The sequence below is a fragment of the Puma concolor genome, chromosome D1 (assembly GCF_028749965.1).
Source record: "Puma concolor isolate L17-30 chromosome D1, mPumCon1.1.hap2, whole genome shotgun sequence".
NCBI classification, from domain to species: Eukaryota; Metazoa; Chordata; class Mammalia; order Carnivora; family Felidae; genus Puma; species Puma concolor.
The window spans coordinates 48,144,376-48,164,681 of NC_141676.1; the positions used below are offsets into that span (position 1 = coordinate 48,144,376).

General features: G+C 50.0%; 1 protein-coding gene across 2 annotated transcripts in view; it reads left to right on the plus strand.

The window, feature by feature from the left end:
• The window catches only part of GALNT18 (polypeptide N-acetylgalactosaminyltransferase 18), a 355,216-nt gene that overhangs the window by 322,212 nt on the left and 12,698 nt on the right, over positions 1-20,306 (plus strand). For both annotated transcript variants that reach the window (XM_025928366.2, XM_025928368.2), the window contains one exon: positions 16,383-16,547. In XM_025928366.2, coding sequence (XP_025784151.1) covers positions 16,383-16,547 — 165 coding nt within the window. The remainder of the gene's footprint in view (positions 1-16,382; positions 16,548-20,306) is intronic.

A 20,306-nucleotide genomic window follows, 5' to 3' on the forward strand; every position in this document is an offset into this window, starting at 1 on the left:
AAGCGCAGTACAGGTGGCCCTCCCCGTGGCTGAGGTCCCAGTGCAGGTGGGGCCATTCATCATCTGAGGAGCTGCCCAGTGGGATGGCAGTGGCGGGAGGGTAGCAGAGGACTGCCTGGGAAGCACTTGGGTGAGAAGCACAAAGCGGGCAGCGCTTAAGTGGGGTCTGATGGCTGAGGCCTAAGGAGGGGAGGTTTCTGTACGGGATGGAGGGTTGGGGTGGAGAAGGGGCGCTGCTGCAGGGAGAGGAGACTGTCAGCTCCGCCTCGTGTCCCTGATGGGAGAAGCAGCAGAGTCAAAGCCCACAAGAGTAGCATTATCCTTCGGGAAAAGCCATGTGTGGGTAGAGAAAGGACAAGTCCTTTTTGGCTGGAAAGGACTGTCCTTGAAAGATACTGGGTGTTCTGTAGGCATTTGGGGAAGGTTTAAGAGTCAGGGGGAAGCAAAGGAAGATTGGCCAAGAAAGAAGCACAGAGCATATTAGGGGTTGAGAGAGGACGAGAAAGCCCCACAAAGACACCAAAAGTTAAACCAGATGTTTAAGAGGGTGGCTGGAAGGAAAGGGACGGCAGAATCAGATTGGGGAGCCCCATCTCCTTGTATGCAGCTACTGCAGTCACCTTGGGCCCCACAAAGTACCCTCCCCTAAGGCTCTCCTGGTGAACGAACCCCATCCCGGTCACATCAGCCCAGGATCAGCAGGGCTTCCTGGAGCTTTCCCCTCTGCCACTGGAAGGGATCAGAGTCCCAGCTGCCAAGGAGAAAAAGGGCGGAGCCATGGTGACTTGGAGAGGTCAGGGAAGACTTCCTGGAGGAGGAGCCGCACCTGGACCTCAAAGAGTAGGATGTGCACAAACAAAAGCAAAGCAGGAAGAACACTTCAGGAGTGGGGGCCGCAGGTGGGAAGGGGTAGAATGGAACCTTCCTTTCCTCCTTTAGTAAGAAGCAGGGTATTGTAGTGCTTGGGAGCTGAGTTTGGGGGCCAGGTGACCGGAGTCCAGTTACCAGCTTTGCTACTTGCTCTGCATTCATTTACCTCCGTCTAATTCAGTTTTCACACCTAAAAAAGGAGATGATAATATTCCACTTATCCAGGGTTATTTTGAGGATGGAAGAAGTATCTGTGAAGCATTTAGCTTCACTGACATAGAGGTCATTAAATAATATCATTAGTATAATTATTTTCATTAATCAGGAGGGAAAAGTAACAGCAGTTTGCTGAGTACCTACACTCTGTGCCATATATTTAACAAACATGCCTGTGAAAGGAGCTACCTGTATCATTTTTGCTGCCTAGAAAACTACCCCCCAAAATTAGTGGCTGAAGATACATCCATTTAGGAGCACCTGGTTGGCTCAGTCGGTTGAATGTCTAACTCTTGATTCCAGCCCAGGCCATGATTATGAGACGGAGCCTGCATCGGGCTCTGTGCTAAGCATGGAGCTTGCTTAAGATTCTCTCCCTCCGCCCCTCTCCTGCTTGTACATGGCACACATATGCATACGCTCAAAAAATAAAAATTTAAACTAAAAGATACATCCATCTATTTAGCTCAAGACTCTGAAGGTCAACAATTTGAGCTGGGTTGGGTGGGGTGGGGTGGGCTGGCCCTGCCTTCTGATGGTTTCAGCTGGGCTCAATCAGGCATCTGTGGCCAAATGCTGGTCAGCTAGTTGAGTCGGCCTCCAGAGGTTGGCTGACTGTCAGCTGGAAGGAGGGAGTGTCTGCAGCGTGTGTGTTTCATCATCCAAAAGGATGATCCAGGCTGCTTCACATGATGGCAGTGACAGGGGTTTCTAAGAGCACCAAGAAAGGGCAAGCATCCCTGTAGAAGTCTCTGCTTGCATCACATTTGCTGTGAAAATTTTGTCATTGCCCAAAGTAAGTCACAAGGCCAAGCCCAGCCTCACAGGGCAGAATCTGCATGCAAGAATGGGGAAAACTGTGGCCATCCTTCTAATATAGAACAATGGCTTTTCAAATTCACTGTGTTATTTCATTCATTTGCTCACTCATTTATCCAAAAATATTTATTGAGCACCTGTCTTGAGGTGTGGCGAGAAAAGAAATCTCCCCCCAAATGGCCTCAGTTTCCTAATACCTTATCATAGTGCAATCTATCTGGCACTGCTGTCTGAGGTCTGTAACATCCAGTAAAGACATGAGCTGGACCTTTGTTCCCCAGTAAAACAGGTCATACTCTTCTCAGGGCAGAGGGAGGTAGAGATGCAGATAGTGTTGGAGCAGGCACAAGAGAGATTTACATTTGCAAATCAGAATCAGGCACCAAGATTTCATCCACATGAGCTCTATATCTCTGAGCAGACTTCTCCCTACTGGGTCTTAACGGGCAGGTTTTGTTTCCATGCTCTGTCCCCCGTCTTCCTGGTCACGGAGATTGCTGGTGAGTCCAGACCATCATTGACTTCATGTGTTAAAATCTCGGTCAAACACACACATACACTCTCTCTTCCCCGCTTCTTCCCCCAACCCCTCCTCCCTGGGAATATTCTAAACTCTTCTTAATTCAGTGCAGGATAACAGTTGTGGTGTGCCATCAAATGATTGAGCTCTCTGCCCCTCCACCCCCATCACTGCTCATGGGTCCAGGTAAGAATTAGGTGTGGCACAGATGGTGTCCTGGGAGCAAATATTGAGAATCTTGTCCTAGAGAGAGAGAATCCCATTCTGTCTAAACTATTAATCCACAAGGTTATATGGAAGGTGTTGTCCAAGGTGCTGGTCTAAAATGGAACAGAGAGCTTAGAGGAGTCTTTGAGTGACATGAAACAGGTACTAGGGAGGAAGCCTGGATGATTTCTCACCTGGAGTTCAAGGTCCCTGGAATAGTTTATTAACACATTCAATCAGCTAATGTTTTGAGTATAGGTCATATATCAAACAGCAGTTTGGACAATAGATACAATAATGAGCAAGACCAGCATGGTTCCTACCCTCGGGAAACTGGTAACCCAATGGGAGAGAGGTTACAAAACATTACTAATGGCTAACACTAACCAGTGCTCAGTCCATACAATTCCCCCAACAACTCTGTGCGACAGGTACCGTTATTATCACCTGCTTTTACAGATGAGTAAATTGAAAGAATGAATGGGCCAAATACATGGTCTGTAGTCACACAGCTAGTGAACAATGAGAGGGAGCACTCAAATTAGGCAGTTCCGATCCAGAGTCAATCTTTCTTGAGTCAACTCCTTCCCCTCCCTCCACTAGATCAAGTTTTTAATTTTTTTTTTTCAACGTTTATTTTTGGGACAGAGAGAGACAGAGCATGAACGGGGGAGGGGCAGAGAGAGAGGGAGACACAGAATCGGAAACAGGCTCCAGGCTCTGAGCCATCAGCCCAGAGCCTGACGCGGGGCTCGAACTCATGGACCTCGAGATCGTGACCTGGCTGAAGTCGGACGCTTAACCGACTGCGCCACCTAGGCGGCCCCAAGTTTTCTTGGTATCTATTTTGAAGTCCTTTGTTGTTTGAAGATCCTGCATCACATTCTGTGATTCTATTTTTGTGTGATTATTTGGTGAGGGAGCATAGCACAATCGTCGTGTTGGTCAGTTCGGGCTTCGTCATGCTCCAGTAACACATGACCTCAAAATCCTAGTGGCTTACAATAACAAACATTTCTCGGTCGTGCTACATGTCCAAGTCTTTGCTGACCTGATCTCCCCTTTTGCAGCCTTGTCAAAAGCAGCCAATAGGAACACAGGCATGCTCTTCATCAAAAGCACAGTCCGCCAAGTTACTACAGGCAACAGTTATACCAGATGTCTCACCCCTGCATAAAAGAGGATGCCATCTTTCCAGCTTCCGGGGATGGTTCCTCACTGCCCACTTTCTGGCCCCAAAGTCAGTGTCCCATATTTTAGAGTTTCGTAGCACCCCTCATATAGTATCAATTTATCATTCAGCTTAGGCTGATGGTCCCCAAATCTCAGTGACTTACAAGAAATGCTTATTTCCTGCTCATGCTCTATGGTCATCATGGTTTAGCTCCAGCTGTGTCACCTCTCCTTTTTCTGGGACCGAAGCAGCAGCCCCCATCTGGGATGCTGTCAGTCCAATGGCAGAGAGTGAAGAGAGAGGTGGTAGATCACGATTGCTCTTAAAGCTTTTGATTGGAAATGGAGCAGGTCTCTCCCACTCCCATTCGTTAAAGGCATGTGGCCAATTCTGACACTAACAATGCAGGGACATGTAATAGCTCTGTCGGGAGGGGAACACAGGAGGAGTTTCATAGGACAGAGCAGTGAGTCAATCTGTTCAAGTGGTTGAAGAGCATGCATTGACTGTCACCAGCTGATAGCGAGTTGGCAGACGGTTGTGTTTTGGAAATGAAGAATGCCAGGGCATTTTCGTAAGTGCACATGAGATGCTGCATTTTAGCTGTTTGTCAGTGGGTAGACACAGCTTGTATCAGACAAGCAGACACAGCTATGAAGGACTCTGAGCAGTACCTTCCAAAATAGGGACCAAAACGGGACCCAACAGTCAGCAGGTGTTTGAAATTTCTTGAAGATAGCGAATGTCCCAGTGAACAAACGAGCTGTTTGCTCATGCAAGGGGAGGGAGTTATTATCAACAGCAACAACTGAAACAAACGTGGGCAGCTTTGGTTAAAAATGAAGGGTGGGGGGCGCCTGGGTGGCTCAGTCGGTTGGGCGTCCGACTTCAGCTCAGGTCATGATCTCGCGGTCCGGGAGTTCGAGCCCCACGTTGGGCTCTGTGCTGACAGCTCAGAGCCTGGAGCCTGTTTCAGATTCTGTGTCTCCCTCTCTCTCTGACCTTCCCCCATTCATGCTCTGTCTCTCTCTGTCTCAAAAATGAATAAACGTTAAAAAAATTTTTTAAAATGAAGGTGGGTGCAATTATAGAAAACCTGGGTAATTCACTACATAGACTCAAAAGGAAGTTTGACCGGGGTAGGGGTGGCAGGAATGGGGACAGCTCCAGGGTCCTCAGCAGTTAAGAGTTTATGGATCCATGTCTTAGCCACAGAGCTGCCTCATCTGTGTCTCTCCAGCTCATTGTAGGCCAAGTGCGATGACCCCCGCTCCCCTCCCACCTCTTCACAACTGCCTGCCCCAGTCCCTGGCCCTGCACCCTCTCACCTTGTTGTGAAATACACAGGCAGAGAGCGGGAGGAGCAAGGGAGGGGAAGCAGCAGGACCCGGATGAGCAGCTAAGGCCCAGGTCGGGGCAATTAGCAAGCACTGCTCCCCAGACACAGGAGGCTGCAGAAAAAGATGGCTCAGGCAGTGATCCCAGTCCAGGGCACCTGTTCCTAGTCTCATCCTGGGCCACACCAATCTTATTTTCCTATAACTTGGGCTTCCTCTGAAATTCTCAGCTTCTCTTATACTTACATGATAGGTAATATTCAGATGCTCAGCCTACTCCTAGGTGCTAACTAAGGCTATGTGAACCTCCGGGCCCACTAGCTTTTCACCCACTAAAGAAAGCATACTGGCATGCACATGAGGGGGATCTTTATCTTGTTAAAAAAAAAAAAAAAAAAAAAAAAAAAACAAATTCATGAACTTCAGTAATTATTAAAACACATGCCTTGCTTTATAATAAATGAATAAAACATGTACACACATGCCACTTACATTCACCCAGTAGCTAAAGACCACTGTGATTTGATCCTTTTGGTTCATCCCCTTTGGGGTTCTTGAAATGTCTCCTGGGTATTCTAGATTAATCAAGACTCTTAGTTGCAAATGACAAAGACCCAACACTCAAATGCAAAAAAGTTTTTATCTCCTCTAACGGACAAGTCCACGTCTGTCTCCAACCTCAGGCAGGGCTGGATCCAGGGGCAGGAATGAAGCTTGCTGTACTCTTCCCTTCCCTTCCCCTCTCCTCCTCCTCCTCTTCTCTCTCTCTCCCCTGCCTGCCCTCCTCCTATTCTGGCTATGGTTCCCTTCATATGTAACCTTAGTCTCTCCTATTTTCAAGGGGAAGGGACTTCCCTGATTTACCTGAGGAAGAAAGCAACAGTAGCTCGGGGCCTAGAGCCTTCCAGCATGATCCCACAAATAGAAAATCTGAGGGAGGACTTTTATTGGCCCAGACTGATCAACATGTCCATTCTAGAACCAGGGCAATGGAGTACCCTGACCAGCCAACTGAAATAGGCCTACCATTATGGTCCAAGTGAGGCAAAATACTGTTGCAAGATAGCAGATAAAGTTCCTAGCATCAAGAATCCTGCAGCGGCCTCCTCCGGTTTGTCTCTGCTCTCACTGGTAATCCGTTCCTGCTAGGTTTCCATGTGGGAAGCCCAGGATGACCCCTGCTGCCTGGCTCTCTCCCGGGGACAGAGGGGCTGGCAGGGGAAACACTGAAGCCAGGTGACACCAGGAGCTCAGAATGACACAGGAAGAGAAGGCAGAGCTAGGTGAGGGGTTCAGGTTGCTGACTGGGTTGACTGGTCTGCAAACAGCCTCATAGACCGTGGTGGAGAGATGGCTGCCCCTTCCCCACCCCTGTGGGTACAAGGCCCAGAATGAGACACACAAGCTGTGAATCTAAGTCAAACTTTCCAAGCCCAGCAATCGTGCTGAGCAGCTGTTTGCCTGGCTGTCCTGCTCAGGTGCACAGTGGGGGGCAGAAAACGGGCATTGCTTAGTCGTCTCTACTCAGTCTGATGTTCCAACACAACACCCTAGTCCAAAGCTCGCTTTTCTCCCCATGGCCTCATGAGCGACCTCCTCCAAACAAGCCTGCAGAGGTGGCCGTGTCACCTCTACGCCAGCTCACTTTCCGGGCACCCTGGATGGTTCTGACCCAAACCACTCTGAGGATTCCTCATAGGCGCTCACAAGTGGAGGGACAGTTAACCTGAAGTCAGAGCTCACATGTGCTGTCTGAACTCTTCAGCCCTGAGCTGCTCGTCTGGCCTTCTCTCCCCACCCCCGTAGGGACCCCTCTTTCACCCAACATGGCAAGGTAGTACCGAGCCTCTGACTTGGCTTGTCTTGTCCCTTCTGACAGCAGTCCCTCACCCCTGTCACCTGTCTGGGAAAACTACTCTCTCCTCGGCTCTTCTCAAAACTCCTCACTCACCAACTAGCCCCAGACGGAGTAAATCACTCCAGCTCTGGCCCCTCTGGCACTTTGACCTGCTCTTACTCTGCTCTAAGCCTGGCCATGAGGCTATTCTCTTCCCTTCACAGCAGGCCTGTCTCCCCACCAGGCTCCCCGAGGGAGGATGCATGTATCTTTCTCCCGTTTCCCCATTGCCCGTCTCAGGCCACACGCTAGTGGGCACGAAGGCGTGTTTGCTAATTAAACCGGATCGATGTGCTGAGTGCCGGTTATACACCTCCCCACACACACCTGGGGGACTCACATGCTTAGCCCCACCTGTTCCCCTCCACCAGGGAAATGGGCTTACGAGGAGGGGGAGGGGAGGCCTTGAGCTAGGGACCTTGCTTTCCACACTTGTGCTCCTTCACAGCTATGGCAAACAGAATGTTTATACAGGTTTTCATTCCCTTGATGCACCTGGTTCTGTGCTTAGTGAACATGAGATCATTTTGGAAATGACTCCCCTTCACTGCTGATTTAGCATCAGTGCCCCGCAGCCCTCAGCACTGTAACTAACCTCTGTGTCGAGGGGTTAATGACTAGTAACCAAACCCTTAAATCAGCCTGCCCTATCTGCAGAGGGGCCAGCAGCTCATTCTCGGTAAAGAGGACAAACAGCCCATTTCCAGCACACATTACAGATGTCAGAGTCACTACTCTAAATTGAGATTTAATAAAGCAAGCCTCTACTCCCTCTCTGCCCCTCCCCCTGCTCCCTGCCTGCTGTTTCCATGAATTCTTACCCACAGATCCACTGGTCAGGTAGGCTCAAGATGGGGGTGGGGGGGCAGAGAGGAGGGGGTTGGGGCAGGACAGCTGGAAGCAGTCCCTTCCCTGGGTCTCCTCCTATGACGAGCTCCATCCTTCCTGCCTTGTTCTGTGCCCCGCAGGCCCTGTGGCCAGACTGGGGGCCATCAGTATCATAATCCTCACAGTCGCATTTTACAGGTCAGGAAACTGAGGCTTAGAGTGGTTTCCCAGCTACAAAGGGAGGGTGGAGGTGCTGAGTGAAGACGCGGGTCCACCTGACTCTCCCACGTGACCACCTTCACCTGGACCAAGCCATTCTCAAATGTTCACACACAGACTCACGTGGAGGGCTTGTTAAAATACAGACTCCTGGGCCCCGCTCAGAGTTTGATTCAGCAGGTCTGGGGTTGGGCTCAAAATGTGCATTTCTATAAAGTTCCCAGATGATGCTAGGACCACACTTTGGGAACTATGGTCCTAAACAGTGGTGCTTCCTACCACCTTGGCCACCCACATCAGAGTCTTGGAAACCGTGCCCCTGAAGATGGGGATCCCCGTTGGTCCCACAATGAGAGGCTTGGAATCCAGGCGGTCATAAGTGCTGTCCCCATGTTTCCTCCCTGGGCTGCCCCAAAATGTCCTTCATACAGCTAGTTTCAACCCTGGCTACACATTGGAATCACCTGGAACACCCTGCATGCCTAGGTCTCACCTGCTAAAACTGATTTATCCTTTTCCTTATTGAGAGAGAGAGCGCGAGCATGCACGTATGCACACGAACAGGGAAGGTCAGAGAGAATTTTAAGTACCCTTCATGTTCACAGAGCAGAGCTCAAACCCAAACTCAGATCACAAGCTGATCTGAAACCAAGTGTCAAATACTTAAGATTTGAGATACCCAGGTGCCCCTAATTTGTATATATTTTTAAGTTTCATATTTGAGAGACAGAGCATGTGTGCATACTCACACACTAGCAGGGAAGGGCAGAGAGAGAGGGAGATAGAATTCCAAGCAGGCTCCACCTTCAGAGCAGAGCTCAAAGCCAAACTGTGAGATCATGACCTGAGCTGAAACTGAGAGTCAAGTACTTAATGACTGAGCCACACAAGCACCCCTGAATTTTTAAGTTTTATATTTATATATTTTTTTTAATTTGAGAGAGAGAGAGAGAGAGAGAACACACACATGAGCAGGGAAGGGCAGAGAGAGAGGGAGAGAGAATTTCAAGAAGGCTCCATGCTCACAGAGCAGAGCTCAGACCCACAAACTAGGAGATCATGACCTGAGCTGAAACCAAGAGTCAAATACTTAACTGAGCCACCCAGGCACCTGGATTTACACTTTAAGTTTTATGTATTTTGAGAGCAAGCAAGAGAGAGTGCTCAAAACAGCAGGGAAGGGCAGAGAGAGGGAAGAGAATTTCAGGCAGGCTCCCTACTTACAGAGCAGAGCTCAAATCCACAAACTGTGAGATTGTGACCTGACCCGAAACCAAGAGTCAAATACTTAACCACTGAGCCACCCAGGCGCCCCGCATTTATACTTTTTAAGTTTTATGTATTTTTTGAGAGAGAGAGCATGAACAAGCGAGAGCACTCACACACGAGCAGGGAAGGGCAGAGAGAGAAGGAGAGAATTTCAAGCAGGCTCCGAGCTTGCAGAGCTCAAACCCACAAACTGTGAGAGCGTGACCTGACCTGAAACCAAGCGCCGAATACTTAACCAACCGAGCCACCCAGGCGCCCCGGATTTATACTTTTCAAAGCTCCCCAGGTGGTTCTACTGTGCAAGGTAGAGGGCAATGCCTTAGCTTGATTGCATTTAGGAGTATGTCGCTTTGATCCCTCTATCCTCCCCCATTTCATTTGCTCACAGATCTTTCTCTTCTTCCAAAGCCCAGCACCCATCCTCTCCTCTAAGAAGCCCACCATGCAGTAGCCCCAGAGATTGGCTCTCCCTTTAGTGATCTTTACCAACAGCCCTCCTCCCCGCCCCTGCCATTTTGATTCTTTGTAATTGCACCATTGTTTGTAATTTTCCACCCCGAGACTTTCACTCCCCTGGTGTGTCCCCCCCACCCCCACAGAGAGCTGGTCTCTTAAGTCTTTGTTGGGCAGCAACAATCCTCCAGGGTACATACAGATATCCTGCAAGTATCCAAAGAAATGACCACAAGGACCCTGCTTCACCCTCGGTCATTTTTCCCATGAAAGCACCCTGCAAATAAAGTTTTCTCCCTGTGGTACGTTCTAGAACCTCTTGTAAAGAGTGTCCCACAATGACTCTCTGCCTTCCATCCCCTCACCACCCTCTAGGCTGAGGGAGTTTTCAGCCAAATACCACCACTGCTGCCCCGTGTCTTTCAATGTCTCTACCTTACCTTATTTTTCAAGGGCAGCCACTCAGTAGGCCCGGCAGTGTTGCCAAGGAAACATCACTTAATGAAGGAAATAAAGCTGCTCAAAATCCACCTGGCCTTTGTTTGGAAGGGAGCTGGGACTTCTGTTGCACCTCGAAACCATATTATTAAGTCATTTAACAAACCCCGTTTTGCTCCATGTTCCTTACTTGCCTGGAAGACCCTCGTCCCTCTCCCTCTGCCCGTCTTGGCCTCTGCTCTGGGGAGGCCCTGCTGAGGGCTGGGGGAGACGAGACCATCTGGGGTGGCCCACCCGAGAGTGGGGTGAAGGCACTGAATTGCCAAGGTCTCTGCCTTCCTCAGGAGCCTCCCCCAGGCAGGGGGGAGAGAGCACCTGCCTGCCTTTGCCTCTGGCAAAGTGTTTACAGCCTCTTAGCCTCAGTTTCCTTATCCTTACAACTGGAAAGTGACCGCAGATACGGAAAGTACCCTGCAGAGGGCCAGGCATATAGGTGCACAAAAGTATGTTTCTTCTTTTCTCCCACCTGCCTTCCGGAGAAGTTTCGGCCGCCAGTGGTAGTTTCTGTCAGGGAGGTGCCGTTTAATAGGGGTGGAGGGCAGATCTTATAAAAGGCCATAGCTCAGTCTCTGGCACAGGCAGGTCCCACCTCCATGCCTGCCTGGTAGGGAAGGGATGCTAAGGACAGCTGACAGGGGTCAGGGTGGGAGCCCTTGCTTGTCCAGGAGATATAGTGACAGAGCAAGACGGACCTCCAGCCCTGGGGGTGTTTGCCTGGCCTTGGCTCTGTGGCCCCAAGGGCAGGAGTGTGCACCCAATGGGCTCCCTGGCTGGCTGGCCTGCTTCGCTATTAGTCATGACTCCTGCCCCTGGCCTGACAGAGAGGCAAATGCCACTGGTGTGAGCCCCAAGACACGGATGTGTCTGTTCTGTCACCCTGCATGTGCTTTCTCCCTTTTCCTTCCAAGCATCAGAAGGAAGTGCCCGTTCCATAATTTTGGAAAGAGCTAAATGTCCACCAATTGATGAACGGATAAAGAAGTTTGGGTTTATATATACAATGGGATACTACTTGGCAATAGGAAAGAATGAAATATGGCCTTTTGTAGCAACGTGGATGGAACTGGAGAGTGTGATGCTAAGTGAAATAAGTCATACAGAGAAAGACAGACGCCATATGTTTTCACTCTTCTGTGGATCCTGAGAAACTCAACAGAAGACCATGGGGGAGGGGAAGGGGAAAAAAAAGTTAGGGTGGGGGAGGCAAACCATAAGAGACTCTTAAATACTGAGAACAAAGTGAGGGTTGATGGGGGGTGGGAGGGAGGGGAAAGTGGGTGATGGGCATTGAGGAGGGCACCTGTTGGGATGAGCACTGGGTGTTGTATGAAAAACCAATTTGACAATAAATTTCATATTAAAAACAAAAAAAGAAGGAAGTGCCGGCTCAGGTTTGAAGGCCTGCCTCAGGCCTCATGGGGCTGCTTGAAGAATGAGCGGAGTCAGTAGTTTGCAGCTGGGGAGTAGCCAAGGGGTCAGACTATTGTTTCTATGCCCCTGGGGTTTGTAAAACATCCCCGGGCAGGATGAGCTCCCCCTCTGCTGCTGACTGGGGAGTTACTGGAGGAATGTGGGTAAGCACTTTGTTTTTGTTTTTGTTTTTGTTTTCAATATATGAAGTTTATTGTCAAATTAGTTTCCATACAACACCCAGTGCTCATCCCAAAATGGCTAAGCGCTTTGTACCCTCTTGTACCACAGGTGCCACCAGCCCTCCTCTGCTTCCTCAGTGCAGGCTCACGTAGATCACAGGGGAAGCTTCCCAAGCCAGCCTCCTGGCCTCTCCCCCTTGGGCCGGCTGCTAGAGCTGCCCTGACCCAAGGGAGGTAGGTAGGCGAGCAAGGTAAAAAGTCACAGGTGTGGCTCGGCGTCATACTGCTTCAGTTTGAATCTCAGCTACTGCTCTCCACCTGTGGAACTTTTACTTAATTTCCTGTGCCTCAGTTTCCTCATTTACAAGATGGGGATGACAGCGGCGCCCTCCTCAGAGTTGTTTTAGGATTCAGTGGGATAAAGCATGCAAATGACTTTGAGTCTGGCACAGAGTAGGAGCTACAAACATCTCAGCTTTCGTTATTAGCCACCTAAGGCAGGGGTTTTCAACAGCAGCATTCTTGAGCATCCGGGGTCGGGTCATTCTTCGCTGTGGGCGGCTGTTGGGTACGGGGTAGGATGTCGAGCAGCAAGTGTCCCTGACCTCTACCGCCTGGATGCCAGTAGCAGCGTCCCTCCCCCGTTCTCATGACAACCACAGATGTCCCCAGACATCGCCAGATATGCCCTGGTCGGCAAAATCACCCCTCCCTGAGAACCACGGTTCTAGGTCCTTGCTTGCTTAAAGCTTCCGGGCTCCCCGTTATTCAGAAAGTGTAGCGGTGCTTCCTGGGCCTGCTGGTACCAAAAGTGGGGCATCTTGTACGAAACTGGTGCCCCTTCTTTGTGTTCAGGCCGTTTACCGATTCAATCCACTGCTGGCTGGACTTCTGAGGTGCCCAAGGGACCACTTGAGAGCGTCCTCTGCCGAATCTCTCTCCCTGTTCTGCAAGCTTCATGGTGACACCACTCAAGATGCACTTTGGTGTTTGCTTTTAAATAACAACTGTCTGTCCCTGTTATGATTCTCCCAGACTCCGGAGCAATAAGCAGCCCCAGTGACAGCTGTGCCAGATAGGAACCACACGCGTGCCTCTCCAAGCGTCTCCCCCAAGCACTTCAGAGCAGCTAAGTGAATAAAACTGATTTCAGCTATTACCTGCACAGCCGCTTGTGTCTCTACAACCTGCCCCGGAGACCAGAGTCAGGCCCTGGTGACCGCGATGAAAGAAGGATGGCAGTCACTAGCTTCCTAGCTGTCCTTGTCAGGCAGCCCACACTGCCGAGCCTCGGGAAATCTGGGTCCCGGTAAACAGGGTGACTGAGAGCTACACTCTGTCCTGAGGAGAGGGCGTGGGGCATTCAACCCAACGTCATGAGCAGCTCTGCACTTTTTGGAGAGAGGCTCAGGTGGCAGGCTGAGAGGCCCCATGCTTTTGCATATTCGTGGAAGGCTTTCAGGAGGTGGTGTTTTTATTTCTATTTTCAAAGGAGGGAGAGTTGGGTTAGGTGAATGGAGGAAGCACAGACAATGCTCATTTTAGTGTGATTAGAGCCATTATTTCCTGAAATGTTAGTTTCCCCACCTTGGCTCTTGGATCATCCAGGACAGGGACCATAGCTTTCTCATCTCTATTATCCTCAGATCTCAACTTAGAGATTGTTGTTGGACAGACAGATGAATGGATGGATGGTGGATGGATGGAGGAATGAGATGTCTACCAGCATCTATTTAAATTCGTAAATCTGACCAGTCATCATATTCTCCCTCACCTCCAATAAACTGGAAGCCACAGCAGGTCATTGGCGTTCCTTAGTGGTGAACTGGAAATCCAGACCACCCACTGGAGGGTCTCTCACTCAATATGGGTTCTGAATAGGACCCTCTTGCCCCTGTGTTCTGGTCACATGTCCACGCTGGAGCCAGGCCTTCTACATTTGGCCTCTGCTCAGAACTTTGGTTGCCTCTATTATGGGAAGAATCAGTCATCTCAGTAGTTAAATGCCTATTTCCATGGATTCCCAAATCTGATAACTTGTAAGATGATTTGAGAGAGTGCATCCTTCCTGTAATGAGTGTCTTCTCTTTGTCTCTCCAGATCCACTCTCCATCCTTTCCTTCTACTCTAGGACTCTGACTTTATGGAATGTTTCAGTGGGCTCCCATGTTCTTTGGCTTCCAGCAGGGTTCTGCCAATGGGCTGATCCAGCAGAAGAACCAAGTGAGGAGGGGGGAGAGTAAAGTTGAGTTATTTATTCACCACCACTCATCAAACCCCTCCCTCCCTGAAGCCTTCTTCCAAGTCAACCTTCTCTAGATGACTTTTACAGATTCTGGTAACTTCTGTCTTCTCTCATCCCTTGGGGTCTAGGAGTGGTAATAGCTCCATGTTATTATTCTCAGGGAACTATACTATCCCTATGGTTGCTTACATCCTACCCACATCATTGAGACTTGTGCCTTTATTATACCCTCTTTGGATTCCCCCACCTTGAGTGTGCCATCTGTTTCCAGTTAGGGCCTTGACTGATACACTGGCCTGAGGATCTTCTTATGTCTGAAGGGTGATCCTACCTGCCTCTCCATGCCCTCCTTGGACTTCCAAAGGTCAGAAAGAACATGCCCCCAAGGACCACTCCTTATCTACCTTCCCTGCACTGCCCTTCTCACCCCACAATCCCTTTTATGTCCCACACTCATGTTTAAAAGTCCCTCTTCTAATGATGTCGGGTGCCTGGGTGGCTCAGTCAGTTAAGTGTCCGACTTCAGCTCAGGTCATGATCTCATGGTTCATAGGTTCGAGCCCTGCTACTTCAGATTCTGTGTCTCCCCCTCTCTCTGCCCTTCCCCCGCCTGTGCTCTTAAAAATAAACATTAAAATATATACATAATATACATATATAATACATTAATATATATAATATATATATATAAGTCCCTCTTCTACTAAAACAAGAAATGCTTTATATTCTCATTTGGAATTAATCAAAAATATTTACCAGTAAGAATGTTTTAATATATGAAGATAACAAGAGGGCTCACCCTGAACTCTGACCTAAAGCAAAGAAATGTAGTATCTCAATTTGCCCCTGGGGCCTAATCTTAAGTGGGGGTGTTCATTTCTTTAGTAATATGAAGAGAAAAACTCACAGAACCTTATGACTTCTCCCTCAGAGCCCTTTTCTTTGGAACCATGACTGAAGGTTGAGGGAAGAGACTGGAAACTTGGAAGGCCAAGGGTCTTGTGGCTTTCTTCTAGACCAGAGCCAGTAAACTACAGCCCATGGCACAGCCCTTATTTTTGTAATTGAAGCATTCTCCTAACAGCCATTCATTCACGTATTGTCTGTGGCTGTGTTCATGCTACAGTGGCAGAGTTGAGTTTTCAGACTGTATGGCCTTCTGTGCAGAAAAGAGTTAACACAGTGGGGCTGACTGCTGTCCTTTGAAGGGCCTGCTTGGAACTTGGATTTCAGGAGGTTCCCACCATCCCCAGATCTATAAGAGTGGTTCACTATGCCTAACCAGACTGTACAAGCAATGTACAGTTTGTGCTAACACATGCTTTCCTTCTGGGAATCTGGAATTTTGGTATGTGCCAGGCAGAGGCTGTGTACGTGACCAGCTCTGATAAAAAAGCCCAGCTGAGTCTCTAAGAACTTTCCAGGTAGAAAACATCTCACACGTGTTGTCTCAGCTCCTTGCTGGGGGAATTAAGTGTATCCTTGTGACCACTAGGAGAGTACCTTTGGAAACTTCCACCTGGTTTCCCCCAGGCTTTGCCCCAGGTGCCTTTTCCCTTTGCCAATATGATTTGTATCCTTTTGCTAAAATAATTCACAGCTGTGAGTACAAATATGTGCTGAGTCTTGTAAGCCCTATCAAATCTTCAAACCTGGGAGTGGTCTTCAGGACCTCCCAACACACTGCAAAGCCAAAATTACTTGCCACCTGGCCCTTTAAGAAAAAGTTTGCCAATCCTTGGTCTACACAGTCTTAGTCTAGATGGAAATTATGTTTTATAGGACTCTGAACTCCCTAAGGCATGGCACAGGTCTTTTCTCTTTATCTACTGGCCAACCACAGTATCTTGCACAAGATATTTATGGAGAGAGGAAGTCAGCAAGCCTGCAAATAATGGATTCAAGCCATGCTTTTTAAACTGTGGGTGGTGGAATCTATTTGAAAGGTTATGACCAATGCTTTCCACTGAAAGAATAGAATAGAAAATATCAGATTGCATTGCATATGGTAAGAATAAGTTTTATTTCCTGAAAATTTTGTTTCAGTTACACATGTGGACCAGATACTATCCTGGATCGTGATGTTAAAGGGTTTCCTCTTCTTGCCTGTTGCAGTAGAAAATAACTTGAAGACCGCTGGACTGTGCTCTCTTCACTAGCTGCCAGGGAGAATCCCCAATGGCCGCCCCCCATCTCTCTGGCCACTGCATTTTAACCACATTCTTCCCCCACCCCCAGAACGTGTACTACACGAGCAGTCAGCAGATCCACGTGGGCATCCTGAGCCCCACGGTCGACGATGATGACAACCGGTGCCTGGTGGATGTCAACAGTCGGCCACGGCTCATCGAGTGCAGTTATGCCAAAGCCAAGAGAATGAAGCTTCACTGGCAGTTCTCTCAGGTAACAGCCCCAGAGCCCCCATAAAGGGCAGCAGGAAAGCAGAGCGGGGAGAAGGTCTAAGGGGCCAGGGAGCATGTGGGAGGAGACAAGGAGGAAAGGGACATGGTGGCAACAGGGAGGCTGGGACTCCCGGGATTTACTGGGCACTGACTATGTGCCAGACATTTTATGTACATTAGCTCATTGGCTCCTGATATTGGCGCTAAAAGGGGAATTGTTGTGGTTGTTATTGTTGTTTTATATCATTTTGTTTAATTTGTAGATACATGGAGATAGGCTCAGAGAGGGAAGTCATGTGCCCAAAGTCACACAGTAAGGATCAGGGCTGGAAGTTAGATTTAGGCCTCTCTGTCTTTAAACTCTCACATTTCCTCTCCACACGCCCTATCTCCTGGGATGAAGCCCAGTGTCCCAGGTATAGACAGTGCCGAGGCACCTCTGGTCTGTGCCCTGCTCTGCCTTCCTCCCAGAATGGGCTCACTCTAGGGGAGGAGGCTTCCTCAAAGGGCAGTGTGTACAATGGTGAACAGGAGGCATTCCCATATTAAGCCTCCATCAGTTCTGAGGCCCATATTTGACTTCCGGCTCTCCATTAGCCCAGTTACAAAATGATGTCCAAGGATCAAGATGCCCAGTTGGGATGGCCCACCATGATTCAGCTTTGAAGAGGACCTGGGCCTCAGCCCAGAGGCTCCCAGCCCCCAGGATTCCACTAAGTTAGGGCCAGTTTTCCCCCACAGGTAGGGACACCCACCTCCCAGGCAGTGCAGCAGAAGTGTTCAGAACAGGAAGTGAGGGGGCGCACAGGCTTCTAAGGCATCGGAGGACTGTATATGGTAGAAGCTTCCAGGGAAGTCAGAAAGGGAATAGGTGTATTCGTGGGACCGAGTAGAAGAGACCCTGACTCAGCCTCCCAGCAAGCTGCTGCCACCCTGGGGAGGAGGAAGCTGGTGGGCACTGGAAGGGACTGGCAGTTACTCTCCCCGTGGTGGGGGGGGGGGGGGGGCGAGGGGGGGCAGGACAGGTCCCGGCTGCATCATATTCTATGGGTAGGGGAACCTTTGATCCGTGATCTGGGCGTGTGCATCCAGAGGACTGAGTTGGGTCCTGAATGAGTGAGGAAGGTCAATACTGAGTTCGAAACAAGGCCATAGATTTAAGGGCTACTCAGAAAGCAGGAGCCAGAGTCCAGACAAGGGCTTTGTGACCCCCCAGGAAAGCAGATGGCTGGGGAGCAGCACAGGGAGCCAAATGGGAGCACTTCCAAGGGCAGGTGGGAGATGTGTGGGGCAGCTCCGAGTCCCGGCTGGGCCTGCATAATGTATGGGGCTCCATGAGAGGGAATATGGTGCACCAGGACTGGTGGCTCCTGCCGTGCTCCTCCCTGTGTGGTGAACTGTAATAGTCTGTCCCGGTAAGAATGGCAGCCAGCCTTCATACAGTGCTTACTCTGTGCCAGAACTTCTAAGCACGGGGCGTGTATTCGCTTATTTATTCCTCCAAACAGCTGCATGTAGGTACCATGAAGAAAATGAGACACAAAGACGGTAAATAACATGCCCAACGTGTTCATGTTGGGTACTATCCGCGAACTATTTCAGGTTCTCCTTTTTACTTAGTAGTGGCCACCGGGAAGAAGGTCAGGGTCAGGGCTGAGGTTTGAGAATATGGGGCACATCTTCCTCCCGCCTCCCTCTCTCTCACTGAAGCACTTTTTCTGACCCCACACTCTGCCCAGCGGTAGCCTTTGTCACTGTCCCCTGCCAGGTGTCTACTCTGAGTGACACGGGATGGGGCTGTATTTCTCCTCAGGCAGAGAGAGGGCTGGAGGCATGTGGTGAGGGAGGAAGGCTGGATGTGTGCTTGCTGGCTGGTGTTTCCCAGCTCAGGCTAGGTGCAAAATCGGCCTGCAGACTGGAGGCAACAGAGGGAAATGGACACATATCCCTGTGGAGATGCGTGGGGCTGACTTTGCTGGGGTGAAGTGGACATCATACCATCTAGGGAGGCTGGGCAGGGGCTCACATCAGGCCATTCTCTGCTGCCTTCAGCCAAGCCTCCTGGGCCCATGAGCTCAGCTTCCTCCTGGGAATGTTGAAGAAACTGTCCAGGAAGATGGCGGGTAGGGAGCCAGACCAGGGCTGCTGGCTTTTCAGAAGAGACAGCACTTAGCTTGAACCTTGAAGAATGTGTAGGAGTGTGCTCCACATGAAGATAGTGAAGGGCATTCCAGGGAAAGGGAACAGCATGTGCAGAAGCCGTGAAGCATCAAACCCCGGCTGTGTTCAGAGAGCTGCGGATAGTCAGGGGTGGTGGGGCCTGGATGGCACGGGGGGCGGGGAGTAGCTGCACATGAGCCTGGACTTGAGCCTGTGGGCAGGAAGATGTGCGGCAGGGGACTGGCATGTGTAGGTGTGGGCTTTTGAATGCCCCTGTGGCAGAGATTGTGAGGCTGAATGGGAAGGGGAGCTTCTAGAAGGGGGAGAGAGGCGGGAAGAAGAGCCAGCAGGAGGCAGATGCAGTCTGAACATTTAGCTGTTCCCTCCTCCCTCTCCTCTGTGAGTGGCCCCAGGGTCCTTATGGCCCTGTCTGGCCACCGAGATCTCCTCTCAGGGCAAGGTCTGAGGCTGAACCGAGATGCCCAGCTTCTGGTGGTTGTGGGTCAGGCAGATTGACACGTGTGGCTGGGAGTCCTCTAATAATTGAACATGCTGCTTCAGCTCACGGGGAGGAGGGAAAGCGGCCCCGGGCAGCCCCGGAATAGCCCCTGGAGGTCATGGCCCAGCCACTCACCTGCCACGCTGGAGACTTGGTGTCACCAGGATATGAGTGTTGTTGAACTGAAGTGAGCTCCCTGGCCTCTTTGGAAGCCTTGCTCCTCCGAAAAGGTCCAGAACCACCAGGGACACAGAGCTCCTCAGCTCCGCTGCGTCCAACCTCATGAAGTGCAGTGTTCATAAACATAGCAACTCCATCCCAATTGGGACAAAACGAGATGAAGTCACCTGGCCAAGATCATAGGGCCTGAAGGATGGAGCCGGAGTTCAAACAGGCTGGTTGCATCCAAACACAGGCTGCTTCATATCCCAGCCCCCCACACAGGCACCTCCGCCTGTTTCCAACCCTCATAGACAGACATGCCCCCAAGGTCTCAGGCTGAAGTGACTCCTCTCTCCATCTCCAGTCCCAGATGCCTGGGTGCCCCTGGCTGGCCTTCATCTCATCTGTCCATCCCTGACCGGGGCAGAGAAAGGAACATCCCCCCCTAAAATGGACATACTCAAGGCAAAGACACCCCCAAATCTAGCTCTTTCCTTTTCTCATCTCAGCACATGGCCTTGAACAGGCAGCCCCATGTGGTTCCTACTTGAAAGGACACAGTGACCGGCAAAGCAGGCCATATTGGAATGTGGAATCCTGGAGCCTGGGCAATTTTCAGCCACTTACATATATATCTAATTAACTCCCAGGGTGGTTTGGCAGTCACATCTTTGATCTTTCTACCGAGGGGAACTGTTTGGAAATAATATTTTTAAATCCCTCATTTGCAAACCCAGAGCAGCCACTCTTGCCTGATATTTAAAGATTAACATATGTGAATTTTTTGTTTAATGCAAAATGATTGATGTTTATCAAGCAACCGGAATCTGTCCACAAGCTCTCGCTGGTTAGGAACTACTGTTGACAAGGCCAGAGGAAGCTGGAAGCCTCTTACGTGATTAAATCGTGTTCTTGGGCTACTTTTCTTGCAACAGGTTT